The sequence below is a fragment of the Hemicordylus capensis genome, chromosome 4 (assembly GCF_027244095.1).
Source record: "Hemicordylus capensis ecotype Gifberg chromosome 4, rHemCap1.1.pri, whole genome shotgun sequence".
Classification (NCBI taxonomy): Eukaryota; Metazoa; Chordata; class Lepidosauria; order Squamata; family Cordylidae; genus Hemicordylus; species Hemicordylus capensis.
In genome coordinates, this window is record NC_069660.1 from 287,739,900 (window position 1) to 287,763,290 (window position 23,391).

At 44.8% G+C, this 23,391-nt stretch overlaps 1 protein-coding gene across 5 annotated transcripts in view; it reads right to left on the bottom strand.

Annotated features, from left to right (window-relative positions):
• The window catches only part of NCALD (neurocalcin delta), a 238,427-nt gene that overhangs the window by 18,936 nt on the left and 196,100 nt on the right, over window positions 1-23,391 (bottom strand). For all 5 annotated transcript variants that reach the window (XM_053243281.1, XM_053243279.1, XM_053243278.1 and 2 more), the window contains exons 2-3: window positions 9,314-9,710; window positions 1,745-1,850 (exon numbers count right to left, since the gene is read on the bottom strand). In XM_053243281.1, coding sequence (XP_053099256.1) covers window positions 1,745-1,850; window positions 9,314-9,691 — 484 coding nt within the window. In that variant the 5' untranslated portion in view covers window positions 9,692-9,710. The remainder of the gene's footprint in view (window positions 1-1,744; window positions 1,851-9,313; window positions 9,711-23,391) is intronic.

A 23,391-nucleotide genomic window follows, 5' to 3' on the forward strand; every position in this document is an offset into this window, starting at 1 on the left:
ACTGGCTTAATCCAACTGGATCCTTAAAACTTTCAAATCCACTGATGAACAGGGAGGGAGGGCAATCGCAGCTTCTCCCACCTGTTTCCCCCCGGTCCGCTGCACCCCCACAGGGTATCCCACTCATCTCATGAAGAAATAAAGTAAAGTTGTGCCATCGAGTCGGTGTCGACTCCTGGTGCCCACAGAGCCCTGTGGTTGTCTTTGGTAGAATACAGGAGGGGTTTACCATCGCCTCCTCCCGCATAGTATGAGATGATGCCTTTCAGCACCTTCCTATATCACTGCTGCCTGATATAGGTTTCCCCCCAATAGTCTGGGAAACATACCAGCGGGGATTTGAGCCAGCAACCTCTTGCTCCATAGGCAAGTTGCTTCCCCGCTGCGAAGTAAAGAGTTTAAATCACATGAGGTAGAATTGGGAGGCAGGGATGGCCAAAAGAAGTTACAGTTGCTTTGTTTAAGTAGTGGATTTAAAGGCAAAAAGGAAATCTCCAGGTTGCAACCTGTAGGTATACAGCCTACTGCTGTGTGCAAGGAGCCCTCACACTGCTAAACAGATGAGCTTCATTAGCTTTGCCAGTGCCGATCTGCCATGGAGACACACAGCCTTCAGCTCCATCAATATTAATCCATGCTGATCATCTGTATGGCTGTGCACTCATTCTGTGATGCTAAATTGTGGGGGAGTTTGGATCCCACAACAGCCTTCTTTCTGCCCAGTGGGCTAGACCCACACACAAAAAACTTTCACCCACAAGAAGCTTTCTCACAGCCGGTCAGGGAGGCACGGATCAGAAGAACTGTGGAATCTTTAGAACAATTTCAGAAGCTGTTCAGAATGCAGCCCAGGAGAAAATAAATATTTTGAACCAACCAAGGAATTATTAAAAACTCCTGCTCTGGACTCTTTTGGGAGTGACACATATACCTTTCAAATAGCACATAGTTTTAATTTCATATGTAGTTTTCTGACTGCAGATTGCAACGTAACTGATTTTAGACGAACTAGGCCCCAGCTGGATAGGACACTTTTTCTTTCTACCTTGTTTTGAAGCAGGAGACAGAATTTGAGTAGGGTGTGCTTGTCCTACCCTGCTGGGGCTTAGCTCACAACCAAGCTTGTTTTGCACTGACACAGACTGGCAAATAGGAGCATGCGCAGCTTCCGAATTAGATTAGGAGGTTTCTACCCTCACCATGTGAACTGCCCCGGTAAATGCTTCCTTGCCGTATTAGTACCATATAAATGCTCATCAATCTTTCTCCCATATTTTAGCAACATCTGGGTCAGTTACGATTGAAAATGGACTAGGAGTAGACTGGGGGATGGGGAGGTCATTCCCACTGAATTTAGGAGCCAAGACAGGGCTAGGAAGACGATCTCTGTTTTCCTTCCCTAGTGGGGAGTGTTGTTTTCAATCACCATCTTTTGTGCCTGGTTTATTGAGTGGGCTTCCTCTGGGCTTCAATCCAACCACTATTGCTTAACTGAGTGATGGGACAGGCTACAAGCCTGCAACATTAACAAAGAGCACAGTGTGGCCTTGTGTGGCTTTCTCATAATAAGATAAACAGTCAGCATTTCATAGCTCCTTGGAGGACCAGTGAGAGGCCAGCCTGCTATCTGCATATCAGGGACATCTTTCTGTTTATTCATTCCACCCGGCCTTTTGACAGAGAGTAAGAAACCAGAACAAACAGGAGCAAGGAAGTTAAAAAGAACAAGCCGGAAGATATTTACCATCCCGATTAGTGTCCATCTGACGGAAGATTTTCTCTGTTCTCTTCTCCGGTGTCGATTCGTCTTCTGGCATCTTCATAACTGAAGACACCATCTTGTAGATTGCCTAAGGACACAAGATAGCATTGATAATGTCCTGATTTCAGAGGCTGCTGTAAAAGTGGCCTACATCCACTCAGAACCAATCTGAGACTACTATCACATAGGAAGCTGCCTTAAGCTAAATCAGAGCATTGGTCCATCTACCTTAATATTGCCTACACTGACTGGCAGCAGCTCCCCAGCTTATCAGGCAGGGGCCTTGACATGCCCTACTTGGAGATGCCAGAGATTGGGCCTGGAACCTTCTACACACAAAGAAGATGCTCTTCCACGGAGCTAATGGTCCTTCCCAAAGTCAAGCTGGCATCAGAAGCCATGCTGGCATCACGCTGAGGTTTAAGCTTCTCTGGTTAGGAGGGAAAGCCTTCCTCAGAATTTCATGGTTATTATGGGTAAAACTGATGTAGGCACACCCAAATCTTTCCTAATTAGCATATGTAGCTTTCCAACCATTCTGTTCACTTACAAGGAGATGAGTTCAGTGGCAGAGCAGAAGGAGTGAATCTCTGGAGAACTGTCATCAAGCAGTGTGGAGAATATGGATCTGGATAGACTAATGGTCTGGCTCAATATAAGGCAGCTTCATATGTGCTTCCCTGTATTTTTTTAAAGTTCTCTTTATTTGCTTTATTGTACATTTTATACTGTAAGTAGCAGGGGTGTAGTGGAGGGGGGACACACGCAGGGACAGAGCGTCGGCACTTTATTTATTTATTATTTTATTTATTTATTACATTTCTATACCGCCCCAAACTTGTGTCTCTGGGTGGTTGACAATTAAAATTTAAAACATCAAATCACTTAACAATTAAAATCATTTAAAATTCTAAAACATTTAAAACCCAGCACTTCTCGGCTTCTCTGGCTGTTGGGGTGGGTGTGCCCATGGGGACTTCTGAAGTTGCAACTACATCACTGGTAAGTCCTTGAATATACTGTGAGAAGGTCACCCATAGATCAGGGCTGGTCAGCCTGAGGCTGTTTGTTGGACAATAAAATTGTAGCTGGGGGTGATGGGAATTGTAGTCCAGCAAGAGCTCGAGAGCCTCATAGATTCATACCATATGTCATACCATATGGAATGCATATCACAGATGCATAAACAAAAATGCATTCTTTACAGACATAGGAAGCTGCTTTATACAAGTCAGACCATTGGTCCATCTAGCTTAGGATTGTCAACATTGACTGGCAGTGGCTCTCCAAGGTTTCAGGCAGGAGTCTTTCCCAGCCCTACTTGGAGATGCTAGGCATTGAATCTGGGTACTGAACATGACCCTGCAGGCAAGGCAGATGCTCCAACACTGAACTACGGTCCTATCCTCTTTAGCTGAGAGGACAAACTTGGGCAGTTTTTCTAAATGGCTGAAGAACATTGTTTCACACACACACACACACACACACACACACACACACACACACTGCACTGAGTACATCCATTCTTGGTGACACTCTGCACACAAAATCCCATGATTGATTGACTGATTGATTAAGTGCCGTCAAGTCGGTTTCGACTCTTAGTGACTACATAGATAGATTCTCTCCAGGATGATTTGTCTTCAACTTAGCCTTTAAGGTCTAATAGATAATAATAGGATAATAGGAAGCTGCCATATGTTGTGTCAGACCCTTGGTCCATCTAGCTTAGGATTGTCTACCCAGACAGGCAGCAGCTTCTCCAAGGTTGCAGGCAGGAATCTCTCTCAGCCCTGTCTTGGAAAAGCCAAGGAGGGAACTTGAAACCTTCTGCTCTTTCCAGAGCAGCTCCATCCCCTGAGGGGAACATCTTACAGTGCTCACACATCAAGTCTCCCATTCATATGCAATCAGGGCAGACCCTACTCAGCTAAGGGGACAAGTCATGCTTGCTACCACAAGACCAGCTCTCCTCTCCTGGTCTCTCAGTGGTGCATTCATTGCTGCCGTAATCGAGTCCCATGATACATGGTGTTAAATCCCAGGTAATTTCTGATGCCTGTTTCTACAGGAAAGGCCATATTCTGTCTCCAGTATGCAACACAGAATAGACAAACCCCTGTACAGACATTCTGCTACAACAGGATGGTTGATAACAATGTGAAGATAAACTTACAGTGCCACTGTGCTGATCTCAAAATGTCCCCAATTTGCTATATAGGAATCCATGGTGGGGGCAGGGGAGGCATGATGAACGCAAGATGAAAAATTCAAATTGTGTGTCAAGTGTGAATTCCCTGATAGCTCGCAGCAGGACTTCGGGGTAAATCTGGCCGATATGTGAACACACACCTCCATTCCAGAGGAGATGCGAACTAAAAGCTGGGTGTGAAAATCTTAACTTAACTTAATCTTGCCCCTATAACAAACAACAACAACAACAACATAATATAGCATTTCTCCTCCAGTCTCCATTTGTTAAGCTTTCCTGTTTCAAAGATGCAGCACAGCACATGAAAAATAAAATGTACCCAAGAACTGAATTCAACTCCCTCGGCTCCCAGAGAACTCTGCTTCTCCAGTCTTCCAGCTATTTTGCTTCTCGTAACAAGCCCAGCTCACCTTCCAGCTCCCCTAACCTTTAAACAGAGTGCATGCCGGTAATTATGTACATAGACCGGCACATGTTGCTCTAATGAAATATTAACGCTGGCTGAATGTAATCAAACATCTCTCTTCTCCCGTCCCAACTGACATTATGGCAACACATTTCCCTCAGCTATCTGATAGAAACAGAAAACAGTGTGGGATGAGCAAACGAAATGTCAGCATTAATTACCGACAATTGGGTGCAGAAACCTCTTGCAATTAAAATGATAATTATGCATTGCAGGGAATTTATTTATTTTTTGGGGGGGGGAATTGTATTCCACCGCTAAATAAAATTAAAAGAAATCCAAAGCCGCTTACAAAAGACAACAGTTTAAACAACAATGAAACAAACAAAAGCTTACAGACCAAAACAAAGATGATTTTAAATTGTGATTAGGGAAGAAACCTAATTATAAGATTCTACCACCCTGGAACAGCAGCAATCACTTTCAGGGGGCAAAGGTTCCGATGACCTCACAGAACTACCTGTATCGAAGGTTCGGAGATACAGGGGCTATCTATCAGAATGCAATCACCCATACAAACCTGCCAGGGCCCTCCAATCAGCATCATGGTTCTACCACTAACAGAGATCCAGCTGGTGAGGACTAGGGACAGGGTCTTTTCAGTTGTGGCCCCTCAGCTTTGGAACACCTTCCCAGACAAGCTCTATAATGCTTTCTCCCCCAGGGTTTAAGAAATAAATAAATGTTGAAGACTCATCTCTTTAGAGAGGCGTTTTAATATTTTAGCTGCAACTTATATCTGGTGGATTTTAACTTATAATTCTAAATTGAGGAAGCAACCTACCTAAAGAGCAGGAGGCTGTTGGTTCAAATCCCTGCTGGTTTGTTTCCCAGAATATGGGAAACTCCTATATCAGGCAGCAGGGATACAGGAAGGTGCTGAAAGGCATCATCTCATACTGCGTGGGAGAAGGCAATGGTAAACACTCCTGTATTCTAACAAGAAGACCACATGACTCAGTGGTCGCCAGGAGTCGACACCGACTCGACGGCACAATCCTTCCTTTCCTAAGGCATTCTTTTAGTTAGCTTCTATTGATTGTATTAGTTTTATATTGTTTTTATAGTTTGTTCTATCGATTGTGTGAGCCGCCTGGAGCAGTGGTGCACTGGAGGGACAGTAGATAAATATTTTAAATCAATCAGTCAATAAAGAAATATTCTAAAGTGGCCTATGCGGTTCTCCAGAATGAAGTGGTTTTTCCTGCTGCCAACTTGTGGCCACTATAGAATATTCAAATCGACACAGAGACACAAGCTTGCTCCAGAGCTTAGACCAATACAAGGCCTTTCAATGCCATGAAAGGTTGGGGCTGCAGTTTCATGGGCAGGAGCAGATGTTGCCCTCCGGTGCTCCTCTACCTCTTGCCATTGCCCAGGGAAATTCAGACCCAATATACTTCCACAGAGAAATGCTGTGGATGTGACACAGGCTGTCAAAAGCAATGAAAGTCAGCATTAAGCCTGGAACTCCATCATCAAAATGAGAACAAACAGAAGTTGCTTACTAGCTATGACAGCTGGACAGAACTAGTGCCCCTTAATTAAGACCATGGAATGCTCGGAATGCCGATTGAAACAGTCTATTCCTCCAGTGACAACATGTTGGGTCCCTCACAATAGTGTCTTTGCAGGATGTGGTCGGGACTTTCATAGCGTTTTCCAGGGAATGTACTGGGGTCCCAAGGAACGGTCAAGTGGTATCTGATGCAGCAAGGATGCTGAAGCTCAGATTATCTGGGTCCGGTCAGTGACTGTCCGGGAACCCCCATGCACAATGATCTCAGCTCCATGGAAGAAGAGCAGAACAGAAATGTAACAAACAAATAAATGTCCCTGTGGGTTTTGTTTGTTTTTGTATGTTTGTTTCCCTGTTTGGGGTGCACTCATGCACTCTACCTGATCCTTGTGAGTTGTGCAGAGTGCATGGAGACCCAATGCTGAACCACAGTTGCTGGCAGCACCAGAAAAAAATGGGGTTGAAGTACTTTTCGGAGGAGAGAACATTTGTCCCACATGCTAGATTTCTGAAAGATAAACCATGGTATATTTCAGATGAGCATTCCATCCCAAATGTGTTTTGTCTGAAGTTTATCTTCTGTTGATTTTGGTGGAGTTACAATGTCACATGTCCACTCCGGTTCCATCAGCAACAGATGGAAATGAGACAGTCAGGAAGTGCTCTCTCTCTCTCTCTCTCTCTCTCTATATATATATATATATGTGTGTGTGTGTGTGTGTGTGTGTGTGTGTGTGTGTGTGTGTGTGTTAAAAATACTGTATATGAAGCTGCCTCATACTGAGTCAGACCATTGGTCCATTGGCTCCATATTGTCTACACTGATTGGCAGTGATTTCTCCAAGGTTCCAAGCAGGAGTCTTTCCCAGTCCTAGCTGGAGATGCCAAGGATCAAATCTGAGACCTTCTGTATGCAAAGCAGATGCTTTACTACTCGGTTCTGGACCCATCTCCTAAAAGGAATATTGTACAGCAGACAGTGTTCACACGGAGTCACCCATCCAAATGCAAGCCAGTACAAACCCTACTTAGCAAAGGGAATAATTCATGCTTGCTACCACAAGACCGGCACTCCATGCTCTATATAAGCTGCCAGGGTTCTTCTCCTTGGACAACTTTGTGATCTTGCCCTTGCGATCTGAAATGGTACAATCCAGCAGGAGCTGCACCACATCACTATTCTAAGTGTCTTTCAGCAGTAAGGGAATAGCAAGACTGTGAAGCTATTCACACAATTGCTCAAAACCAGTGTTGAGCAAGTGTGAGAACCACTGGGCTCGCGGGTGAGCCCGGTGGTTCTCTGGTGGATAGCCCGCCTAAAAAACCCCACCCTTAAATGAGGTTAACGGAGCAAGTGCTCCATTAACCTCGTTCGTTTGATTGTGTGTCAGCTGTGGCTGCCTGCAGCCACAGCTGATACACTCAGGGAGGGAAAGGGAGGAGGGATCCCAGGAAGGCCTTCCTGGGGTTCGGGGGCCCAGGGTGCTGCACGATGGCGCACCCCGTCCCCCTTCCCCTGGAACTCCAAACAGCCAGGCATAGGAGCACCCGGCCGGAGCAGCCGACCGTCTGGGCGGCCAATGCAGCCGCCCAGGAACGAGCGACTCTTCATGTATGGGGAGAGTGGGCTAAGCCCGCTCTCCTCACACAAACCCCATCTGGCGCTTCATACTCATCGTGTGAAGCGCCTCTGTGTCTCTGGGCTCTATGCATACTATCGGAGAACCACTGTGTGGATTGGACAGTCAACAGAAAACCCACTCGGGTCATGCGGCACCAAACATTACTTTCACAACAGATGTGGCTTCTGATGCCAAGATGAACCTTCTGGCCAGAAAAAAGTAACATCCAAATATAATCGGTCCTTAGGGCATGCCCATATGAGCATCTTCATGGGATTTCAGCGCATGCAAAGCCTTCAGAACAAAAATGAGCCATGAATGGCTTGCCCCGATCTCCTCCCACTTGTCCTGACAGCCAGAGGGTGACGATGGGCTTATCTCACAACCTAAGCTATCTCACAGGGTTGTTGTGAGGATAAAATAAGGGAAGAGATGTTCACTGCTCTGAGTTTCTTGGAAGAGGAGTAAGACATAAATGCAAAAATAAATTTAAAAAATAAAATAATCCAGGCTTCATGGGGAATGGGGGGCTCTTGGTGCCCTGTGCTGTATTTGTTTCTCCTAGCACCATTTCCCACAATGGCTGTCTTGTGACACAATGCAGATCACATATGAGGGGCCATCGCTCAGTGGCCCCAAAGCGCTCGCTGCATATGCAGAAAGACCCAGGAAGGCCTCATGGTACTGGGCTAGATATATCAATGGTGTGACTCAGTACAAAGCAGCTTATCTATTAGGCCTATTTACTGTGGTGCTCCCATGTAGAAAGGGCTTGGACCCAGGATGTTTCAGAGCTTCATGACCCCCACCACTTACTTAAATAGTCTGGGTGGCAGTGTTCCCTCTAAGGCATGGGCATGTTCATGTGCTCACATGTTTTTGGATGTCCGCTCAGTTAATTTTAAATCCCACTCAGGTAGAATCAGGTAGGCCCGACTCTGAATGCACATGCACACACACTGCCTTGATACTGTGGCACGGAACACAACTCATTCCGCACACAGATGAAAGAAATTGGAGAGAACACTGCTAGGGAGGTCTGGTTGCGGTTACCACCAGCCCGTCTGGTGGCAATCCAGAACAGAGCCTTCTCTACAGCCATCCCAAGGCTTTGGAATGTAATCTCTTTTGGGGTAAGAGCGTCACCATCTTTAGAAGAGCTCTGGAGACACATTTACTGTATTTAATCAAGTCCTCAGCTAAACAAGGGGCAGCATACAGACCTCAGCAGTGAAAAACACAAGCCAATAAGCAATGGAGAGCATGATCGAGGGGCTATTAGCAGGACAAGGTTTTGAGTGTCTTGGCTGGGACTAGGGTTGAGCTCTTTCGGTAGTGAAGCAAGCAGAGAGCCGTCTTTAAGTCAGGGCAGGAATTCCAGCTGGCAGAGTTATAAAGCTATTATATAAAGTTTTATAAAGCTGTTATTTACCTTTACCCTTTATAAGCATGAAGTGGTAAACCAGAATGAGGAAGCAGATAGATAAGACATAGTTTTCGTCATGGACCCATTTGCATTATTTGATGAGTCCTCAGAGAACTAAGTGGATTTATATGTTTTCCTTTCTATCCTAACCAGTAGTTAAATTTTAGTCAGGTTTTGATATATTACGTTTTTAAATTGAAGGTAACATATGGAAGGCCAAAAAGAAGGCCATTGCTCATTCACTGTTGATTTTTAAAAAGGTGTGGGCGGGGGGGGGGGGGAGAACATCTTGCAAATGGTACTTACTTGGACTATTTCCAACATTTCTGCCTTGCTGATGTATCCATTTCCATCCAGGTCATACATGCTGAATGCCCACTTCAGCTTTTGCTCCAGTTTTCCTCGAGATGTTACACTCAAGGCTATGATAAATTCTCTGAAGTCTATTGTTCCATCACCGTTCGCATCAAACGTACGGAACACGTGTTCGGCAAATTTAGAAGCGTCCCCATATGGAAAAAAATTCCCATAGATTTTCTTAAACTCCTCCATGGACAAATGTCCACTTGGACAGTCTCTCAGGAAGCCTTTGTACCATTCCTGGATCTCGTGCTCTGTAAAGTCTGTGCTTTCTAGCAAATCTTGCATGACTTCGGGGCGTAGTTTGCTGTTCTGCTTTCCCATGGTGGTGTCAGGAACCTATCTAAAGAAGAGAGGAAAAACAAGTTAATTTCTCTACAAACCTAGATGCTGATGAAGAACACTGTGGGCATTAGAACAGTCTTCCGAAGGATGGTCTTGTTGTAGGTAATTAACATTTCCATTCAGTTTGCTCAGAGTGGCCCACAGAATATAATAAACATGTAAGAAAGAAAGATCACAGCAAAGGCCTTTCTCAGGCAGAGGTGGAGCTACAACAGGGCAGATGGGCCTGAAGAACCCGTGCCCCTTGCCTCTGAAGCCACCTCGCTCTGCCACAGGGCTCGCCTCCCTTCCCGCTGCTGCCCACTGCAACGCTCCTCTCCACGGCAGTGTGCCGCACTGCTCATTCCCAGCGGTGTACAGCTCTCCTGTTGTCCACTGCTGCTTCCCAGTCACTCGGGGTTCTGACGGTCCTGAGGTGTCTGAGAATGAGGCCAGGTGTGCTGGCTGGAGCATGGACAGTAGGATCATGCCTCCACCATCGCTGGGGAAGGGGAGGCTGTCTCCGCCATGCCTCTGCCCGCCCCCCCGGGTTAGAGAGCCCATGAGAACATGAGCCACCCATGACCTCCCTAAGCCACTGGTCCCAGGGGTGGTCAACCTGAAGCTCTCCAGCTCTTGCTGGACTACATTATGTTGCTATGGAGAATGATGGGAGTTGTAGTTCAGCAACAGCTGGCAAGCCTGAGATTGGTCACCCCTGGACTTTCTATCCAACATCCTTTTTTCTCACAGTGGCCCACCAGATGCCTCTGGGAAGCCCACAAACAGGGCATGAAGGCAATAGGCCTCTTCTGCTGTAACTCCCCTGCAACTGCTATTGAGGTATACTGCTCCTGAACATGGAGGTAACATATTGCTGTCATGACTAGTAGCCCTCAGTAGACTTGCTATCCACGAATAAATCTAATCCTCTTTTGAAGCCATCTGAGTAAGTGGTCATCACCACATTCTTGGGTTCCTTCATCCAGTCACCACTAACTCTGAAGCCTTTGGTCAGGGAATATGTCAAATACTTTTCAGCAGCAAGTATAGCATCCCCACCAAATTACTAGGAAACATTGCCTTACGTTCTGTGTCCCCTGTCTCTTCGCTCCCTTGGCTCCTTCCCCCAACTCATGTCTACTAACCCATCCACGGGCCCATCTCTTGACTTCATGATCACTTGACAGCCAGATTAAAGAAAAGATTGGTAGGGTTTTGTTTTTTGTTTATCAATAATGGACAATATTTCTACGGATTTTAAAAACTGGTAAACGTTAAAAGATCTTGTAGTTAGGGAGAATCTCGGCTTTAAATCAGCATACTGCTCAGAATACTTGTCATGACAGAAAAACTTTAGAGCTCCAACACTTTGTTTTATTTTGTTTTTTAAATGTCATACAGTACAATATTTTCAGTTTTTCTGCAGGCCAATAAAAAGGTAAGGAAAGCAGCTGTGATTTATGAGAAGTCTAATATAAAAAGTGGGTTTAGCCGCCTAACATAATCTCTTACTACTATGCCTCACAACTGAAGTCAATAACTCAATGGTTTAACATTAAATTGGATTCTGCATGGTATCTCGTAGAGGAAAAGTCATGTTAATCCTCCTCTAAAATGTGCCCTTTGGTCATATTCCAGGAAGTTTTCCCAGCCATGTGTGTTTCAAAAATATAACCCCAGTAAAAATAGTAACATTGGAATTTGGAATAAGTTTAGAAAACATCTCGGCCCTGTTTCTTTTTTAGACATTTCCTTAGCTTCATTCATACAATTAAAAAAGCATAGCTGGGGTGGTGATCCTATTTTGAAGATGGTGAACCTATTTTGAAGATTTCATAATAATAAAAGGGCTTTTATTGAAAACCTACCACCATTTGGTGACTTTGAATGAGTCAGCCAACTGTCAGGCTATGTGTAAATGGAGAAGAATGCTGCAAAGGTCTCTTTCTAAAGATACACATTATTTTCACACAAAGTCCCACACGATCTTCCTGCTTAAACACTCAGAGGAGACCAATTATAAGATTTTATACTATTGGTATTTTACCTCATCCAACTTAATAAGACCTATCTCTATATATAATTCGCTAAGACGTACCCGTGGCTGATTCTGTGCGTGGCAGCTCTCACGAAAGTTCACGAGTGAGTTGCCAGGAGGGGGAGAGAAAGCGGCAGTGGACGGCGGGGGGGGGGGGAGAGAACCACGGCAGCAGCCAGGGGCTGACAATGGCGGGGGGGGGGGGCGGGCTAAGAACGAGAAGGAAACGGAGAGGGAAGAAAAAAGGGAGATGCTCTGCGCCTGGGCCAGCTAGTAAAAACAACTGTGATTAGTGTCCATCCAGACTTTTTGTGTGTGTGGTGAATTTGTCCAAACTGATTTTTGCACTTTGGGAAAGGATACTTTACTGTGATGAACTGAAGCTTGGACTTTTTTCAGAGCCCTTGCTTATTTTGTGAGGATATCTGAGCGAACGGAACACCAAGGACAGACTTGGAGTCTTTTGACCACAGCAAAAATAATGGCTGGCGTGATGAGGAAAATTACTCAGTTCCATTGAAATTAAAAGGAGGAGTCAGGCATAAAATGGCAGTGCAGTTAATGGCACGGCTGGGTAGGAGTGACACTACACTACTTGAGTTCCTGAGGCGCTGCTCTCCAGCTTCCTTTGGTGCATCAGGCACCTGTTTTATGATAACTGGTGTTCTTGATGATTCAGTAGCATTTGGCCAGCTTGTTGCCTGTGCCCTTTCCCCCATACTTCCCTGTCTGGCCTCCTCATTCCCTCCGTGCAAACGAATTGAAACAACAGAAATTACTGCAAAAAATGTACTAAATACTAACGGGTAATAACAATTTGTTTTACAACCACATTTCTATGTTTAATGTGTTATGTTAAATAACAGTACAGTTGGATTATATTCTTCCTGAATTTTCTGGCCAGAAGCTCATGCAATTGCTTCCCACCCTTTGCCCATGCATAATTCTTTTTGAGGGTAAAAAGGATGAATATATATTACGATAGAAGCTTAATATATTTAAATATTAAAATTTATTTTTCATACCTTTTTATATCCCTTCGTGACCAGGTGTCAAAAGCAATTAGTAGTTATAAATTGGCTTAGCTAGGATTCTTTTGAAAATAACTTTAAAAGTGGGAGGGGGGCTACTAAAGTACTGCATTTATAACACCGAAAGGCCTTTTTCTCTTAAATTAGCCATCAGATAACATACCAGAAATATATTTCTTATGTCCAATTTTCAATTAAATTACCACCATTAGTTCTGACAAAAGAAAACTTTTATACCAAGATTATGTTATCGCTCTAGCAAAGATTAGTATCTTTTAGCCATTAAACAGTATTCTAGAGACCAAATTCTCAGTTCTAAAGGGCAGCATAAGGAGTTTTTCTAGGAGTCCAAAAGGGTCCATTGGCAAGAAATAAATAAAAAGTCACTCACCCCTAGCAGCATACTAGAAAGTGTTCCTTTAGATAAGAGTTATTTCAGTCTCAGTTAATAGTTAGGACAGTCTCAGGACTGCATTATGAAAAGCCATTTTCTGAACAGAAATTACTACAAATAATCAGACTGGGACAAATAAGGTCCACAAAATATGCATTTAAGGACCAGCCATACACAGTTTGATGTGGGAGCTAAGTATATGTGACTCTAGGTCAGTGTTCTCTCTAATTTTTTTCATCTGTGTGTGGAATGAGTTTTGTTCTGGGCGGCAGTATCACAGCAATGTATGCACACATACATTTAGAGTGGGGCCTTCCTGATTCAACCTGAGTGGGATCTAAAATTAACTGAGCGGACATCCAGAAATGTGTGAGCAGGTGCACAGTGGTGGATTAACGGAGAGGCAGAGAAGGCATTTGCTATGGCAGCAAAATTTGAGGAGCAGCAAATTTTGCCACCCCTCTCTGTGGGCAGCGGCAGCAAGGGTGGAGTGGGTGAGGAGAAAGTCCCCCCTTTATCTTAAAAAAACAAAAACAAAACCCTTTTTTGTTTAAGGTAAAAGGGTGGCAAAAGCCTTTTTGCCTATGGGAGGCAAAAAGCTTAATCCGCCCCTGCATGCGCACATGCGCACACCTTAGAGGGAACACTGCTCTAGGTGCAAAAGCATTGCATTGTCCTCATTCACTTGCTGGATTTCTGCCAGTTTATCTTTAATTTGCTTGAAGTGTTTAAGACAGAGATTGTTTTTAATAAATTAAGAAAGATAGGCTGGCAAAAATAGTGTGTGTATTTAAATTCTGCCTTTACCTTCTTGGCCTTCCTCTGCAATGAAATGGTCATAGCAGCCTAACTCTTCTATTACCTTATCTGGTATCATGTGCTCTTTCTCCCCCTCTCTCCCTCTCGCATTGGGATTCCCTCTTAAAAACCACTGTTATCCTTATTTACATGGGTTAACCACAAATCAAATACTCTTAAAACAGATCTGGCTGTTACTCAGTGCAATTCTCCAAATAGCAACCACAAGGGCTCAACTTTCAGAAAGACAGTAAGGCAGCACGGAACCCAAACGAGGAAACCAAATGCCTTTCAGTAGCACCATCCCAGGAGTGAGAGCTCAGATAATCCACTACAGAAGCTAAGAAACAAAACCAGTGACATATGACCCCTACAGCCAGAAAAAACATAAAAAGTAAGTGGAAAACTTCTAATGGCGCCTACTCTGTTGGCAAGAGACTTCAATCAAGAAGAGAGGGCCCAAATTACACAAGCTTGGATCCAAAGAACCCATTGCATGAACAAAAGGAGTTTCCGCTCACATTTGTCCATTTTCTGCCAATGTCCTTCCCTCCTCCATCTATAACTTCCTGTGTTGTCCACCAAAATGGGTTCAAGTGTGTTAACAGAATTGTCAAAGTGGGTTTGGGGGTCACAGAGGGCCCTTGCATGACTAGACACGCTTTCCAAGTATTCAGTGAGATCTTTTAATTCAAGACGTGTGTGTGTATGTGTGTGAGAGAGAGAGAGAGTGAGAGAGAGAGAGTGTTGAGACTTCCACCAAAACCAATTGTTCCAACATGTGGGTTTCAACCCAGTGGGATTGTCATAAGAAAAGTAGGCCATGATCCCCTGACTGCTGCTCAGTTACCTCATTCCAGAAATGGTGGTGTGGAAAGGAACTGCTATGCAGACAGGTGAAAGCAGCACAGCACTAGGAGCTGTACCGCGCTAGCAGCCTGGGTTAGGCTGCTCGTGTGGAGTGATCCCGGCACTCCTGCCCTACCTAACTCTACCTTTTGCCCCATCCTTTAGCTAAGGTTAAGGGCGTGAGCGCACCCTTCACCACGGCACTGAGGTCATGTACTCAGTCTGAGCATACAGAGAGCCAGGTGGCAAGAGCACCGGCTGAGGGAGGATTCCTCAAGGCACCACACTCCTGGTGCAGTGCATTGAGAACTTCCTGTTCTGCTGCTCTCCTGTTCTGTCTGCCTCCTTGCCTGCCCTCCCCAATGCCACTGGTTTTGGCCGTGTGCACAACCTCTATGAGTTTTGGGAAGGAAATGAAAGACCTGATTTTAGAAATAGGGGAGTGTCTTTGTAAACATTTGAGAAACAATGATTTACAGCATTTCCCCCCTGACTTTCACAAATATCATTTATTCTGAAATAGCAAATACGGATGCCATAGAAATGTAACACATAAATGCAGTACCACAAAACCACCATATTATGAAAAAAGAGTTAAGCAATTAGCAAACAGAAAACAATTGTCATCAAAATATAAAACACAATATACAAAACCACATTATGGGGGGAAACACCAATATAAGTAGTCAGCAAACAGAAAACAACCAACATACGTTTCTGTCCATTTAACAGCTACATCTCATAAAGCTCATAAAAGGTGCCAGGCACGATCGAAAGTTGCTATAGTTTGTTTTTGGTCTGCCTTCTTGTAAATAAATACACTCAGTCATTCTGGCAGGACTTAGCTAGCCAGTGTTTAAGAGCTGGTGGATCTAATGTGTACCGTTACTTGCCACTGAGACTTCTGCTGTTTCAGAAGATTCCAAGTTAGTTCATAATGCCCTGGGCAAGCCTTTGCCCCCTGATTTTAAAAGGAACAGCCAAAGGGAGGCCTCCTGCTCTAAAGCAGGCATTCTTTAGGTTCCCAGATGTTTGGGTCCAGAGATATTGTTGGACTACAACTCCCATCATCTCCAGCCACAATGGCCCCTGGAACATTTCCAGACAGCAAGCTTTACCACAGGTTTATTGCAAGACTTTACTGTGAGTTTGAATTTGCCCCCCAAAACCGATGCAAAAAGTGGTGGTTGTTTTTTTAACCCCGGACATAAATCAGGCTACATAAAACTCCCGAATCAAGTCTGGAGTGCTCCCTGATAGCTCGCAGGGACTTTGGAGTAAATCTGGCGGATATGTGAACGCACACTCTCCATTCCGGAGGCGAAGCAAGCTAAAAGCCCCGTCTGGAAATGCTCCTACTCTAAAAGAGCTCCTGCTCTAAAAGCTCAACCAGTCTGACTCATCCTTTCTTGGAGTTAATATATGCAAATTTAAATCTCTATTCTAGAATACCACGGCCGCAGAGAATGGGCAAACGGATTTATAAAATCTGACTCTAGCATGCTCTGAGTGAGTGACCCATCATGCATTCATGGAGAATGTCTTCAAACAGGAACACGGCTCTCTCTGGTAGAGTTCCTCAACCAACAAATCAAATCCAGAATCAAATTTAGTAATTGTGTAACTAAAGATAATTACAGTATCCAGAAAAAGGAGAGTATCCAAAACATCACTGGAGAGTTCCATGCCCCACTGCCCCACCCTCTGGTCATCATTCCTTACATATTCATAGAATGCGGTAAGGATAAGACAGCCACGCCTATCATCATCATCAGAACCATATTTCTACCCTCTTGTTCTTTTATGACCTGCTCAGTTCCTTTGAACCAAAACAGTTTGTGGGCAAGTGTGGATAGGTACTTACCTTCAGCAATCTATCATATATTATTATTGTTCTTGTGGTTGTTGTTGTTGTTTACACAGACAGGTGTTATTGACTGGTTTGTTTTATCCAGACATCGAGTCCTTTATTATTATTGTTGCTGTTGTTATTATTATTATTCAATTTCTATACCACCCTTCCAAAAATGGCTCAGGACGGTTTACACAGAGAAATAATAAATAAATAAACAAGATGGATGGATCCCTGTCCCCAAAGGGCTCACAATCTAAAAGAAATGTAAGATAGACACCAGCAAGAGTCACTGGAGGTACTGGGGGTGGATAGGGCCACTTACTCGCCCCCTGCTAAATAAAGAGAATCACCACGTTCAAAGGTGCCTCTTTGCCAAGTTAGCAGGGGTAAAGACCTTCTCCATCTCTGATTGCTTTTAAAAAGACCCTTCACACACCTGTTTTCTTGGGCTTTTAATTAAAATTAATTTTAAAACTGTTTGTTTTTATCCTGTGAAATTATTTTAATTGTTTCAATCTGTGAATTGCTTTTAATTGTTTTTATTCTGTGAAAGTGTTTTGTTTTTTGTTTTTATATTATAATTTGGATTGTGTACACCGCCTAGATATGTATATATCAGGCGGTATAGAAATATGATAAAATAAATAAAAATATAAATTTCTTTGTGCAAAAATAAAGTCATACTTCCTGATACCTACAGACACCAGATTTTGCACACACACCCCTGCCATGTAAAATAGCTGAATGCACTACTCTTAACACCGGAATATGCTGGGTAAAAGGTTTTATTACCATTTTTTGGTATTTTAAAGAAGAAATTCTGAATATAATGATGATATTTGAACTGTTATTGTCCGGGGTTCACATAATTTTTCAGATCAGGTTCTCAAATGAGTACCAGCAGAAGTGGCTTGGGACTCACGGATATCAGGCGTTATTATTGTTGTTGTTGTCATCTCACTCACTGGCTAGCTCCTTCTCTTTCTCCTCTGCCACTTTGGTTGCTTTGCTTGCTGTGCTCCGATAATCTCTTTTAGATCCCTGTCTGAAAATATCTCAGGCTGCAAAGCACCTCCCACTTATTTTGAAGCACTCTCCACTTATGGATTCATGTGTAATCCACCGTTCTAATGCAAAGAAAGCTGCAGTCTTCTATGCACCTACGTCTATGCAAATCCCATTGAAATAGATGGAGCTTACTTCTGAGTAAAAGTACATATGATCAGGTTACATGTATTCATTTCTCTCTCTTCTTTCAAGGATGGCATATTCCCTCTCCATGTTATCCTCACAACAACCATGTAAGGCAGGTTAGGCTCCGAGAAAGTGACTGACCTCAGGTCACCACTGAGCTCTGTGGCTCAGTGTCTACTTGATCTGGACCCAGACCGACAGCCATTACACCACAACGCCTCATTGCATGTTGACAACCTGCAAAAAGCTAACTGTACATGTTGCCACAGTTGCACTTGTTGAATCTCTGCCCGCTGCAATCTGTTAAAGAGGCAGACGCCCGGTCAAAGGGGGTTGAGGGGTGGTGACCCTGAGGCTCTGCTTCGATCAAGAAGGCTCCAGTGTGGGGAAATCCTATCAAGAGTGACCACTGGACTGAAGCCTGGCTCAAAGTTGTGGCCATGCTACCTCTCACCCCCTGCTGATGGATGAAAGACGTTGCTTATGGTTACTTGGGCTGGAAGTGCACTGCATACGCACAGAGACCTTGCTACACAGCTTTTCTTTGGAAAGCAGATTCCGGGCTTACTGAAGCCCTGGGGTCTAATGCAAGCAGCCGGAAACCCCTATGCACCCTGGGATCAGGGTGGTAGCTGGCCAGACACTACTGAAACTTTATGAAGGAGGGGTGGGGAGGGGAGACAGACTTCTGCACCTGCCCTAGAGAGGCAGCTAGCAGACAGCATGGAAATGAAGATGCACCTTGTGCTCCTATTGTCTTTGGAGGGAGAAAGAAAACCCTGGGGGAGTGGACTCAGCTGCTAAAAAGGCTAGCCACAAGGCGAGGTGGACTGAGCCAGCCAGAGAGGACTTGGACTCCCAGATCCAGCTCTTCTCTCTCCTGATCCACATTTTACCACAGACCCAGCCTCATCTCCACCATCGGCTGCTTCTTCTCAGCAGGATTACTTGTTTGGTTTGGACCTCTTCCTGTTGTTGCTTTTTATGGTACGCATTTGCGCGTTTGGGGAACCTGTGTAGAGCATGCTTCACACATTTTAGCCACGCACGAGTATCTGCATGCCAGCTATGTGAATCCCTGTTTATCACTTCCAACATATTTTTAACACTCAGTGATCAGATCAGTCATTCAAAAATGACATCATCATGCCCAAGAGAAGCAGAAGATATTTCTCAGATACAAATTTGCTATGATTCAAATGCATCACATATGGCAATGATTCCGGAAAATGAATGATGTCTGAAGTTGAAATCCTGCAAATTTAACACTGTTCTTTCACTTCCCTTTTGCAAGCACATTAATTAAACGTTGTTCTAGTAATAACTAATCAGCCTACTTTCCTTTCACTGTCTCTACAACTGGACTAAATTAGGTTCAAATCGTAATCCACAAGTTAGATCTCTTGCACCTCAAATGTTCATGCATCCGCCACCTTGGATCGGAGTGGATTACATCATTTACAAACTATGCCATTGAGGTGTCCCTGTGTGTCACTCACTACAACTATACCAAATTTGGTTCAAATTGGTTAGACAGTTAGTGCACTTGTGCCTCAAAAGTTTATGTGTCCGCCATCTTGAACTGGGTTGGATAACATCATTACAATCTATGCTGCTAAGGTGTCCCTACAGCTTTAGCAAATTTGGTTTAAATTGGTTAAGCGGTTCACAAGTTAGCCCACTTGTGCCTCCAAAGTTTATACATCCGTCATCTTGAACTGGTGTGGATGACATCATCACAAACTATGCCATTGAGGTGCCCCTGTATGTCACTCACTGCAACTGTACCCAATTTGGTTCAAATGGGTTAGGCAGTCTACAAATTAGCCCACTTGCACCTCAGATGTTCAGCAAGCCGCCATCTTCAAATGGAGTGGATGACATCCTCACACGTCATGCCATTTGGGCATCCCTATGTGTTCCTACTTCCACTTCCAACTGCGCTGTCAACTCTCAGGCCTCGGGGAGCAGCCCCAACGACCCACAGAGTCTGGCCTTGCTCCTCTGTAATGCCAGGTCAGTTCAGAATAAGATCGTAATTGTCCACGATTTGATCGTGGATGAGGGAGCTGACCTGGCATGTATAACTGAGACCTGGTTGGGGGAGGCGAGTGGTCCTGTGTGGGCTCAGCTTCTCCCACCAGGTTACTCTGTTGTGGAGCAGGCTAGAGGATGTGGGCAGGGGTGTGTGTGTGGAGTGGCTGTGGTCCATAAGAATACCATTTCCCTTACCAGGGCCCCTGTGAGACAGCTGACTTATATCGAGTGCATATTTTTGCGGCTGGGAACTAGGGATAGATTGGGGATTCTGTTGGTGTACCGTTCATCCCGCTGCCCAACTGACTCCCTAACTGAGCTGACGAAGCTGGTCGTGGAGTTGGTGTTGGAGTCTCCTAGACTTTTAGTCCTGGGGGACTTCAATATCCACTTTGGGACTGGCTTGTCTGGTGCCGCTCAGGAGTTCATAGCGGCCATGACAACGATGGGCCTATCCCAATTAGTTTCTGAACCAACTCACGTTGCTGGCCACACACTCGATTTGGTCTTTTGTTCGGATCAGGGGGGTGTTCCATGGGTGGGGGATCCAGTGGTTTCCCCATTGTCATGGACAGACCACTACCTGGTTAAGGTTGGTCTCACAGCCGCAATCCACCCCTTTAGGGGTGGTGGACCTATTAGGATGGTCCGTCCAAAAAGGCTGCTGGACCCAGTGGGATTTCAAAAGGCCTTGGAGGATTTTGACGTTGGTGCAGCCGGTGATTCTGTCGATGCCCTGGTGGGAACCTGGAATAGGGAACTCATCAGGGCAGTAGACATGATTGCTCCCTTCCGACCTGCTGCAAAAATGGCCCCTTGGTATACTGAGGAGTTGCATTTGAAGAGTTATGTGGTTGCGGTGCGTGCGGCAAAGAAGAGCTTTTGGTCTGCGTGCATTGCGGCTGCATGTTCGTGCTCAGCAGAGCTATCCCAGGTTGTGAGGAGTTTGATTTCTGCTCCTTCTACTTCAAATCAGTCCCTGGAGTCATTCTGCTGTGATGCCTTTAATGGGTTTTTTGCAAACAAGATCTCCTGTTTTCGGGCTGACTTGGACTCCACTGTTTTTGCAGGGTCTATGGAGGAGGTGTCCAGCAATCTCTCTTGCAGTATTAGATTGGATCAGTTTCAATCTGTGACTCCTGAGGATGTGGACAAGTTGCTTGGGGCTGTGAGGCCTACCACCTGTTCCCTAGATCCTTGCCCGACTTGGCTGCTTCTATCTAGCAGGGATATTGTTGGAGATGGCCTAGTTAATATCATATATGCATCACTGAGGGAGGGTAGGGTGCCCCCTTGTTTGAAGGAGGGATTGATTAGACCACTCCTAAAGAAGCCTTCTTTGGATCCCTTAGTGATGGACAGCTACAGGCCAATCTCCAATCTCCCTTGGTTGGGCAAGGTGATTGAGAGGGTGGTGGCCGACCAGCTCCAGGCAGTCTTGGAGGAAACTGATTATCTAGATCCATTTCAAACTGGCTTTAGGGCTGGCTATTGGGTTGAGACAGCCTTGGTCGGCCTGATGGATAACCTTTATCGGAGAATCGACAGAGGGAGTATGACTCTGCTGGTTCTTCTGGATCTCTCGGTGGTGTTCGATACCATCGACCATGGTATCCTTCTGGATTGCCTGGGGGAGTTGGGGATAGGAGGCACTGCTTTGCAGTGGTTCCGTTCCTGTCTCTCGGGTAGATTCCAGATGGTGGAGCTTGGTGACAGTTGTTCCTCAAAACGGGAGCTGTTATATGGAGTCCCCCAGGGCTCCATTCTGTCACCAATGCTTTTCAACATCTACATGAAACCGCTGGGTGAGGTCATCAGGAGATTTGGTGCTGGGTGTTATCAGTATGCTGATGACACCCAAATCTACTTCTCCTTTTCATCTTCAGGAAATGGCATTCATTCTCTAAATGCCTGCCTACAGGCCGTAATGGGCTGGATGAGAGAGAATAAATTGAAGCTGAATCCAAGCAAAACAGAGGTGCTCATTGTGGGGGCTCAGAATCTGAGGGATGAGTTAGATTTCCCTGTGCTGGATGGGGTTACACTCCCCCAGAAGGAGCAGTTGTGCAGCTTGGGAGTACTCCTGGACCCAGGCCTTACCCTGGTATCTCAGGTGGAGGCCATGGCCAGGAGTGCTTTCTATCAGCTTCGGCTGATTCGACAGCTGCGTCCATTCCTCGGAGAGGATGACCTCAAAACAGTGGTGCATCAGCTGGTAACCTCCCGGCTTGACTACTGCAATGCGCTCTATGTGGGGCTGCCTTTGTACGTAGTCTGCAAACTTCAGTTAGTTCAGAATGCAGCAGCCAGACTGGTCTCTGGGGCAACCTGGAGAAACCATATTATGCCTGTTTTGAAACAGCTACACTGGCTGCCGATATGTTTCCAGGCGAAATACAAAGTGCTGGTTATTACCTTTAAAGCCCTGAATGGCTTAGGTCTGGGTTACCTTAGAGAGCACCACCTTCTGCATGATCCCCACCCCATGTTAAAGTCATCTGAGGAGGTCCGTCTCCAGTTGCCACCAGTTCGTCTGGCGGCAACGCAGAGGCAGGCCATCTCTGTAGCTGCTCCTGGGCTATGGAATGCACTCCCGGTAGAAATTCGTAATTTGAGATCATTGCTGTCCTTCAAGAGAGCCCTTAAAATGTACTTATTTGGCCTGGCCTTCCAGAGTTTTAAATGATTAATTGTTTTAAACTGTTTTAAATTGTTCCCCTAATTTTCAGGGCTTTTAGCTGTTTTATTGGTTTTATTGTGTTTTAATAGTTTGATTTTTATTGTTAATTTGTTTTTAATTGTTTTTATCATGTTGTGAACCGCTATGAGCCGTATCGGAAGGGCGGTATATAAATCTAATAAATAAATAATACTGCTGTAGCAAGTTTGGTTCCAACTGGTTAGGCGGTTCACAAGTTAGAGCACTTGCGCTTCAAAAGTTTACACGTCTGCCATCTTAGATCGGGGTGGATAACTTCATCACAAACTATGCTGTTGAGGTATCCCTATGTGTCCCTACAACTGTACCCGATATGGTTCATATTGGTCCATGCGTTGCCAAATTGATAGTGGGGGACACGCACACGGACAGACACATCCTCGGACACATACACAGAATGCCAGGTGATCTCATAAGCCTACTTGAAAGTAGGCTAAAAATATCATCACATATATTTCGTTTCTTGAACTTTCCAATATGTGTAATCTACACAAAATGACTGCATGGTCAACAATGGGCTGCACCTCCTAGTACTTTATAAAAATCCCTTATAGAATTAGCACAACATTCTACCAAATACATGCTTTCTTTGTAGTACTCACTCCTTTGTGCTTAATTGTTTCGAGTCACTTAATGATGCTCAACATGGCTTCCTCGCTCAGATGAAGCACCTAGCTACACCGATATATTTTCCTTTTAAACAGGTTCTTCCTTTCATTCCTGATGCTTCAAAATCTAAGCACTTGATCATTAGCGCAAACCCACCCCCGCAGTGCACAGTC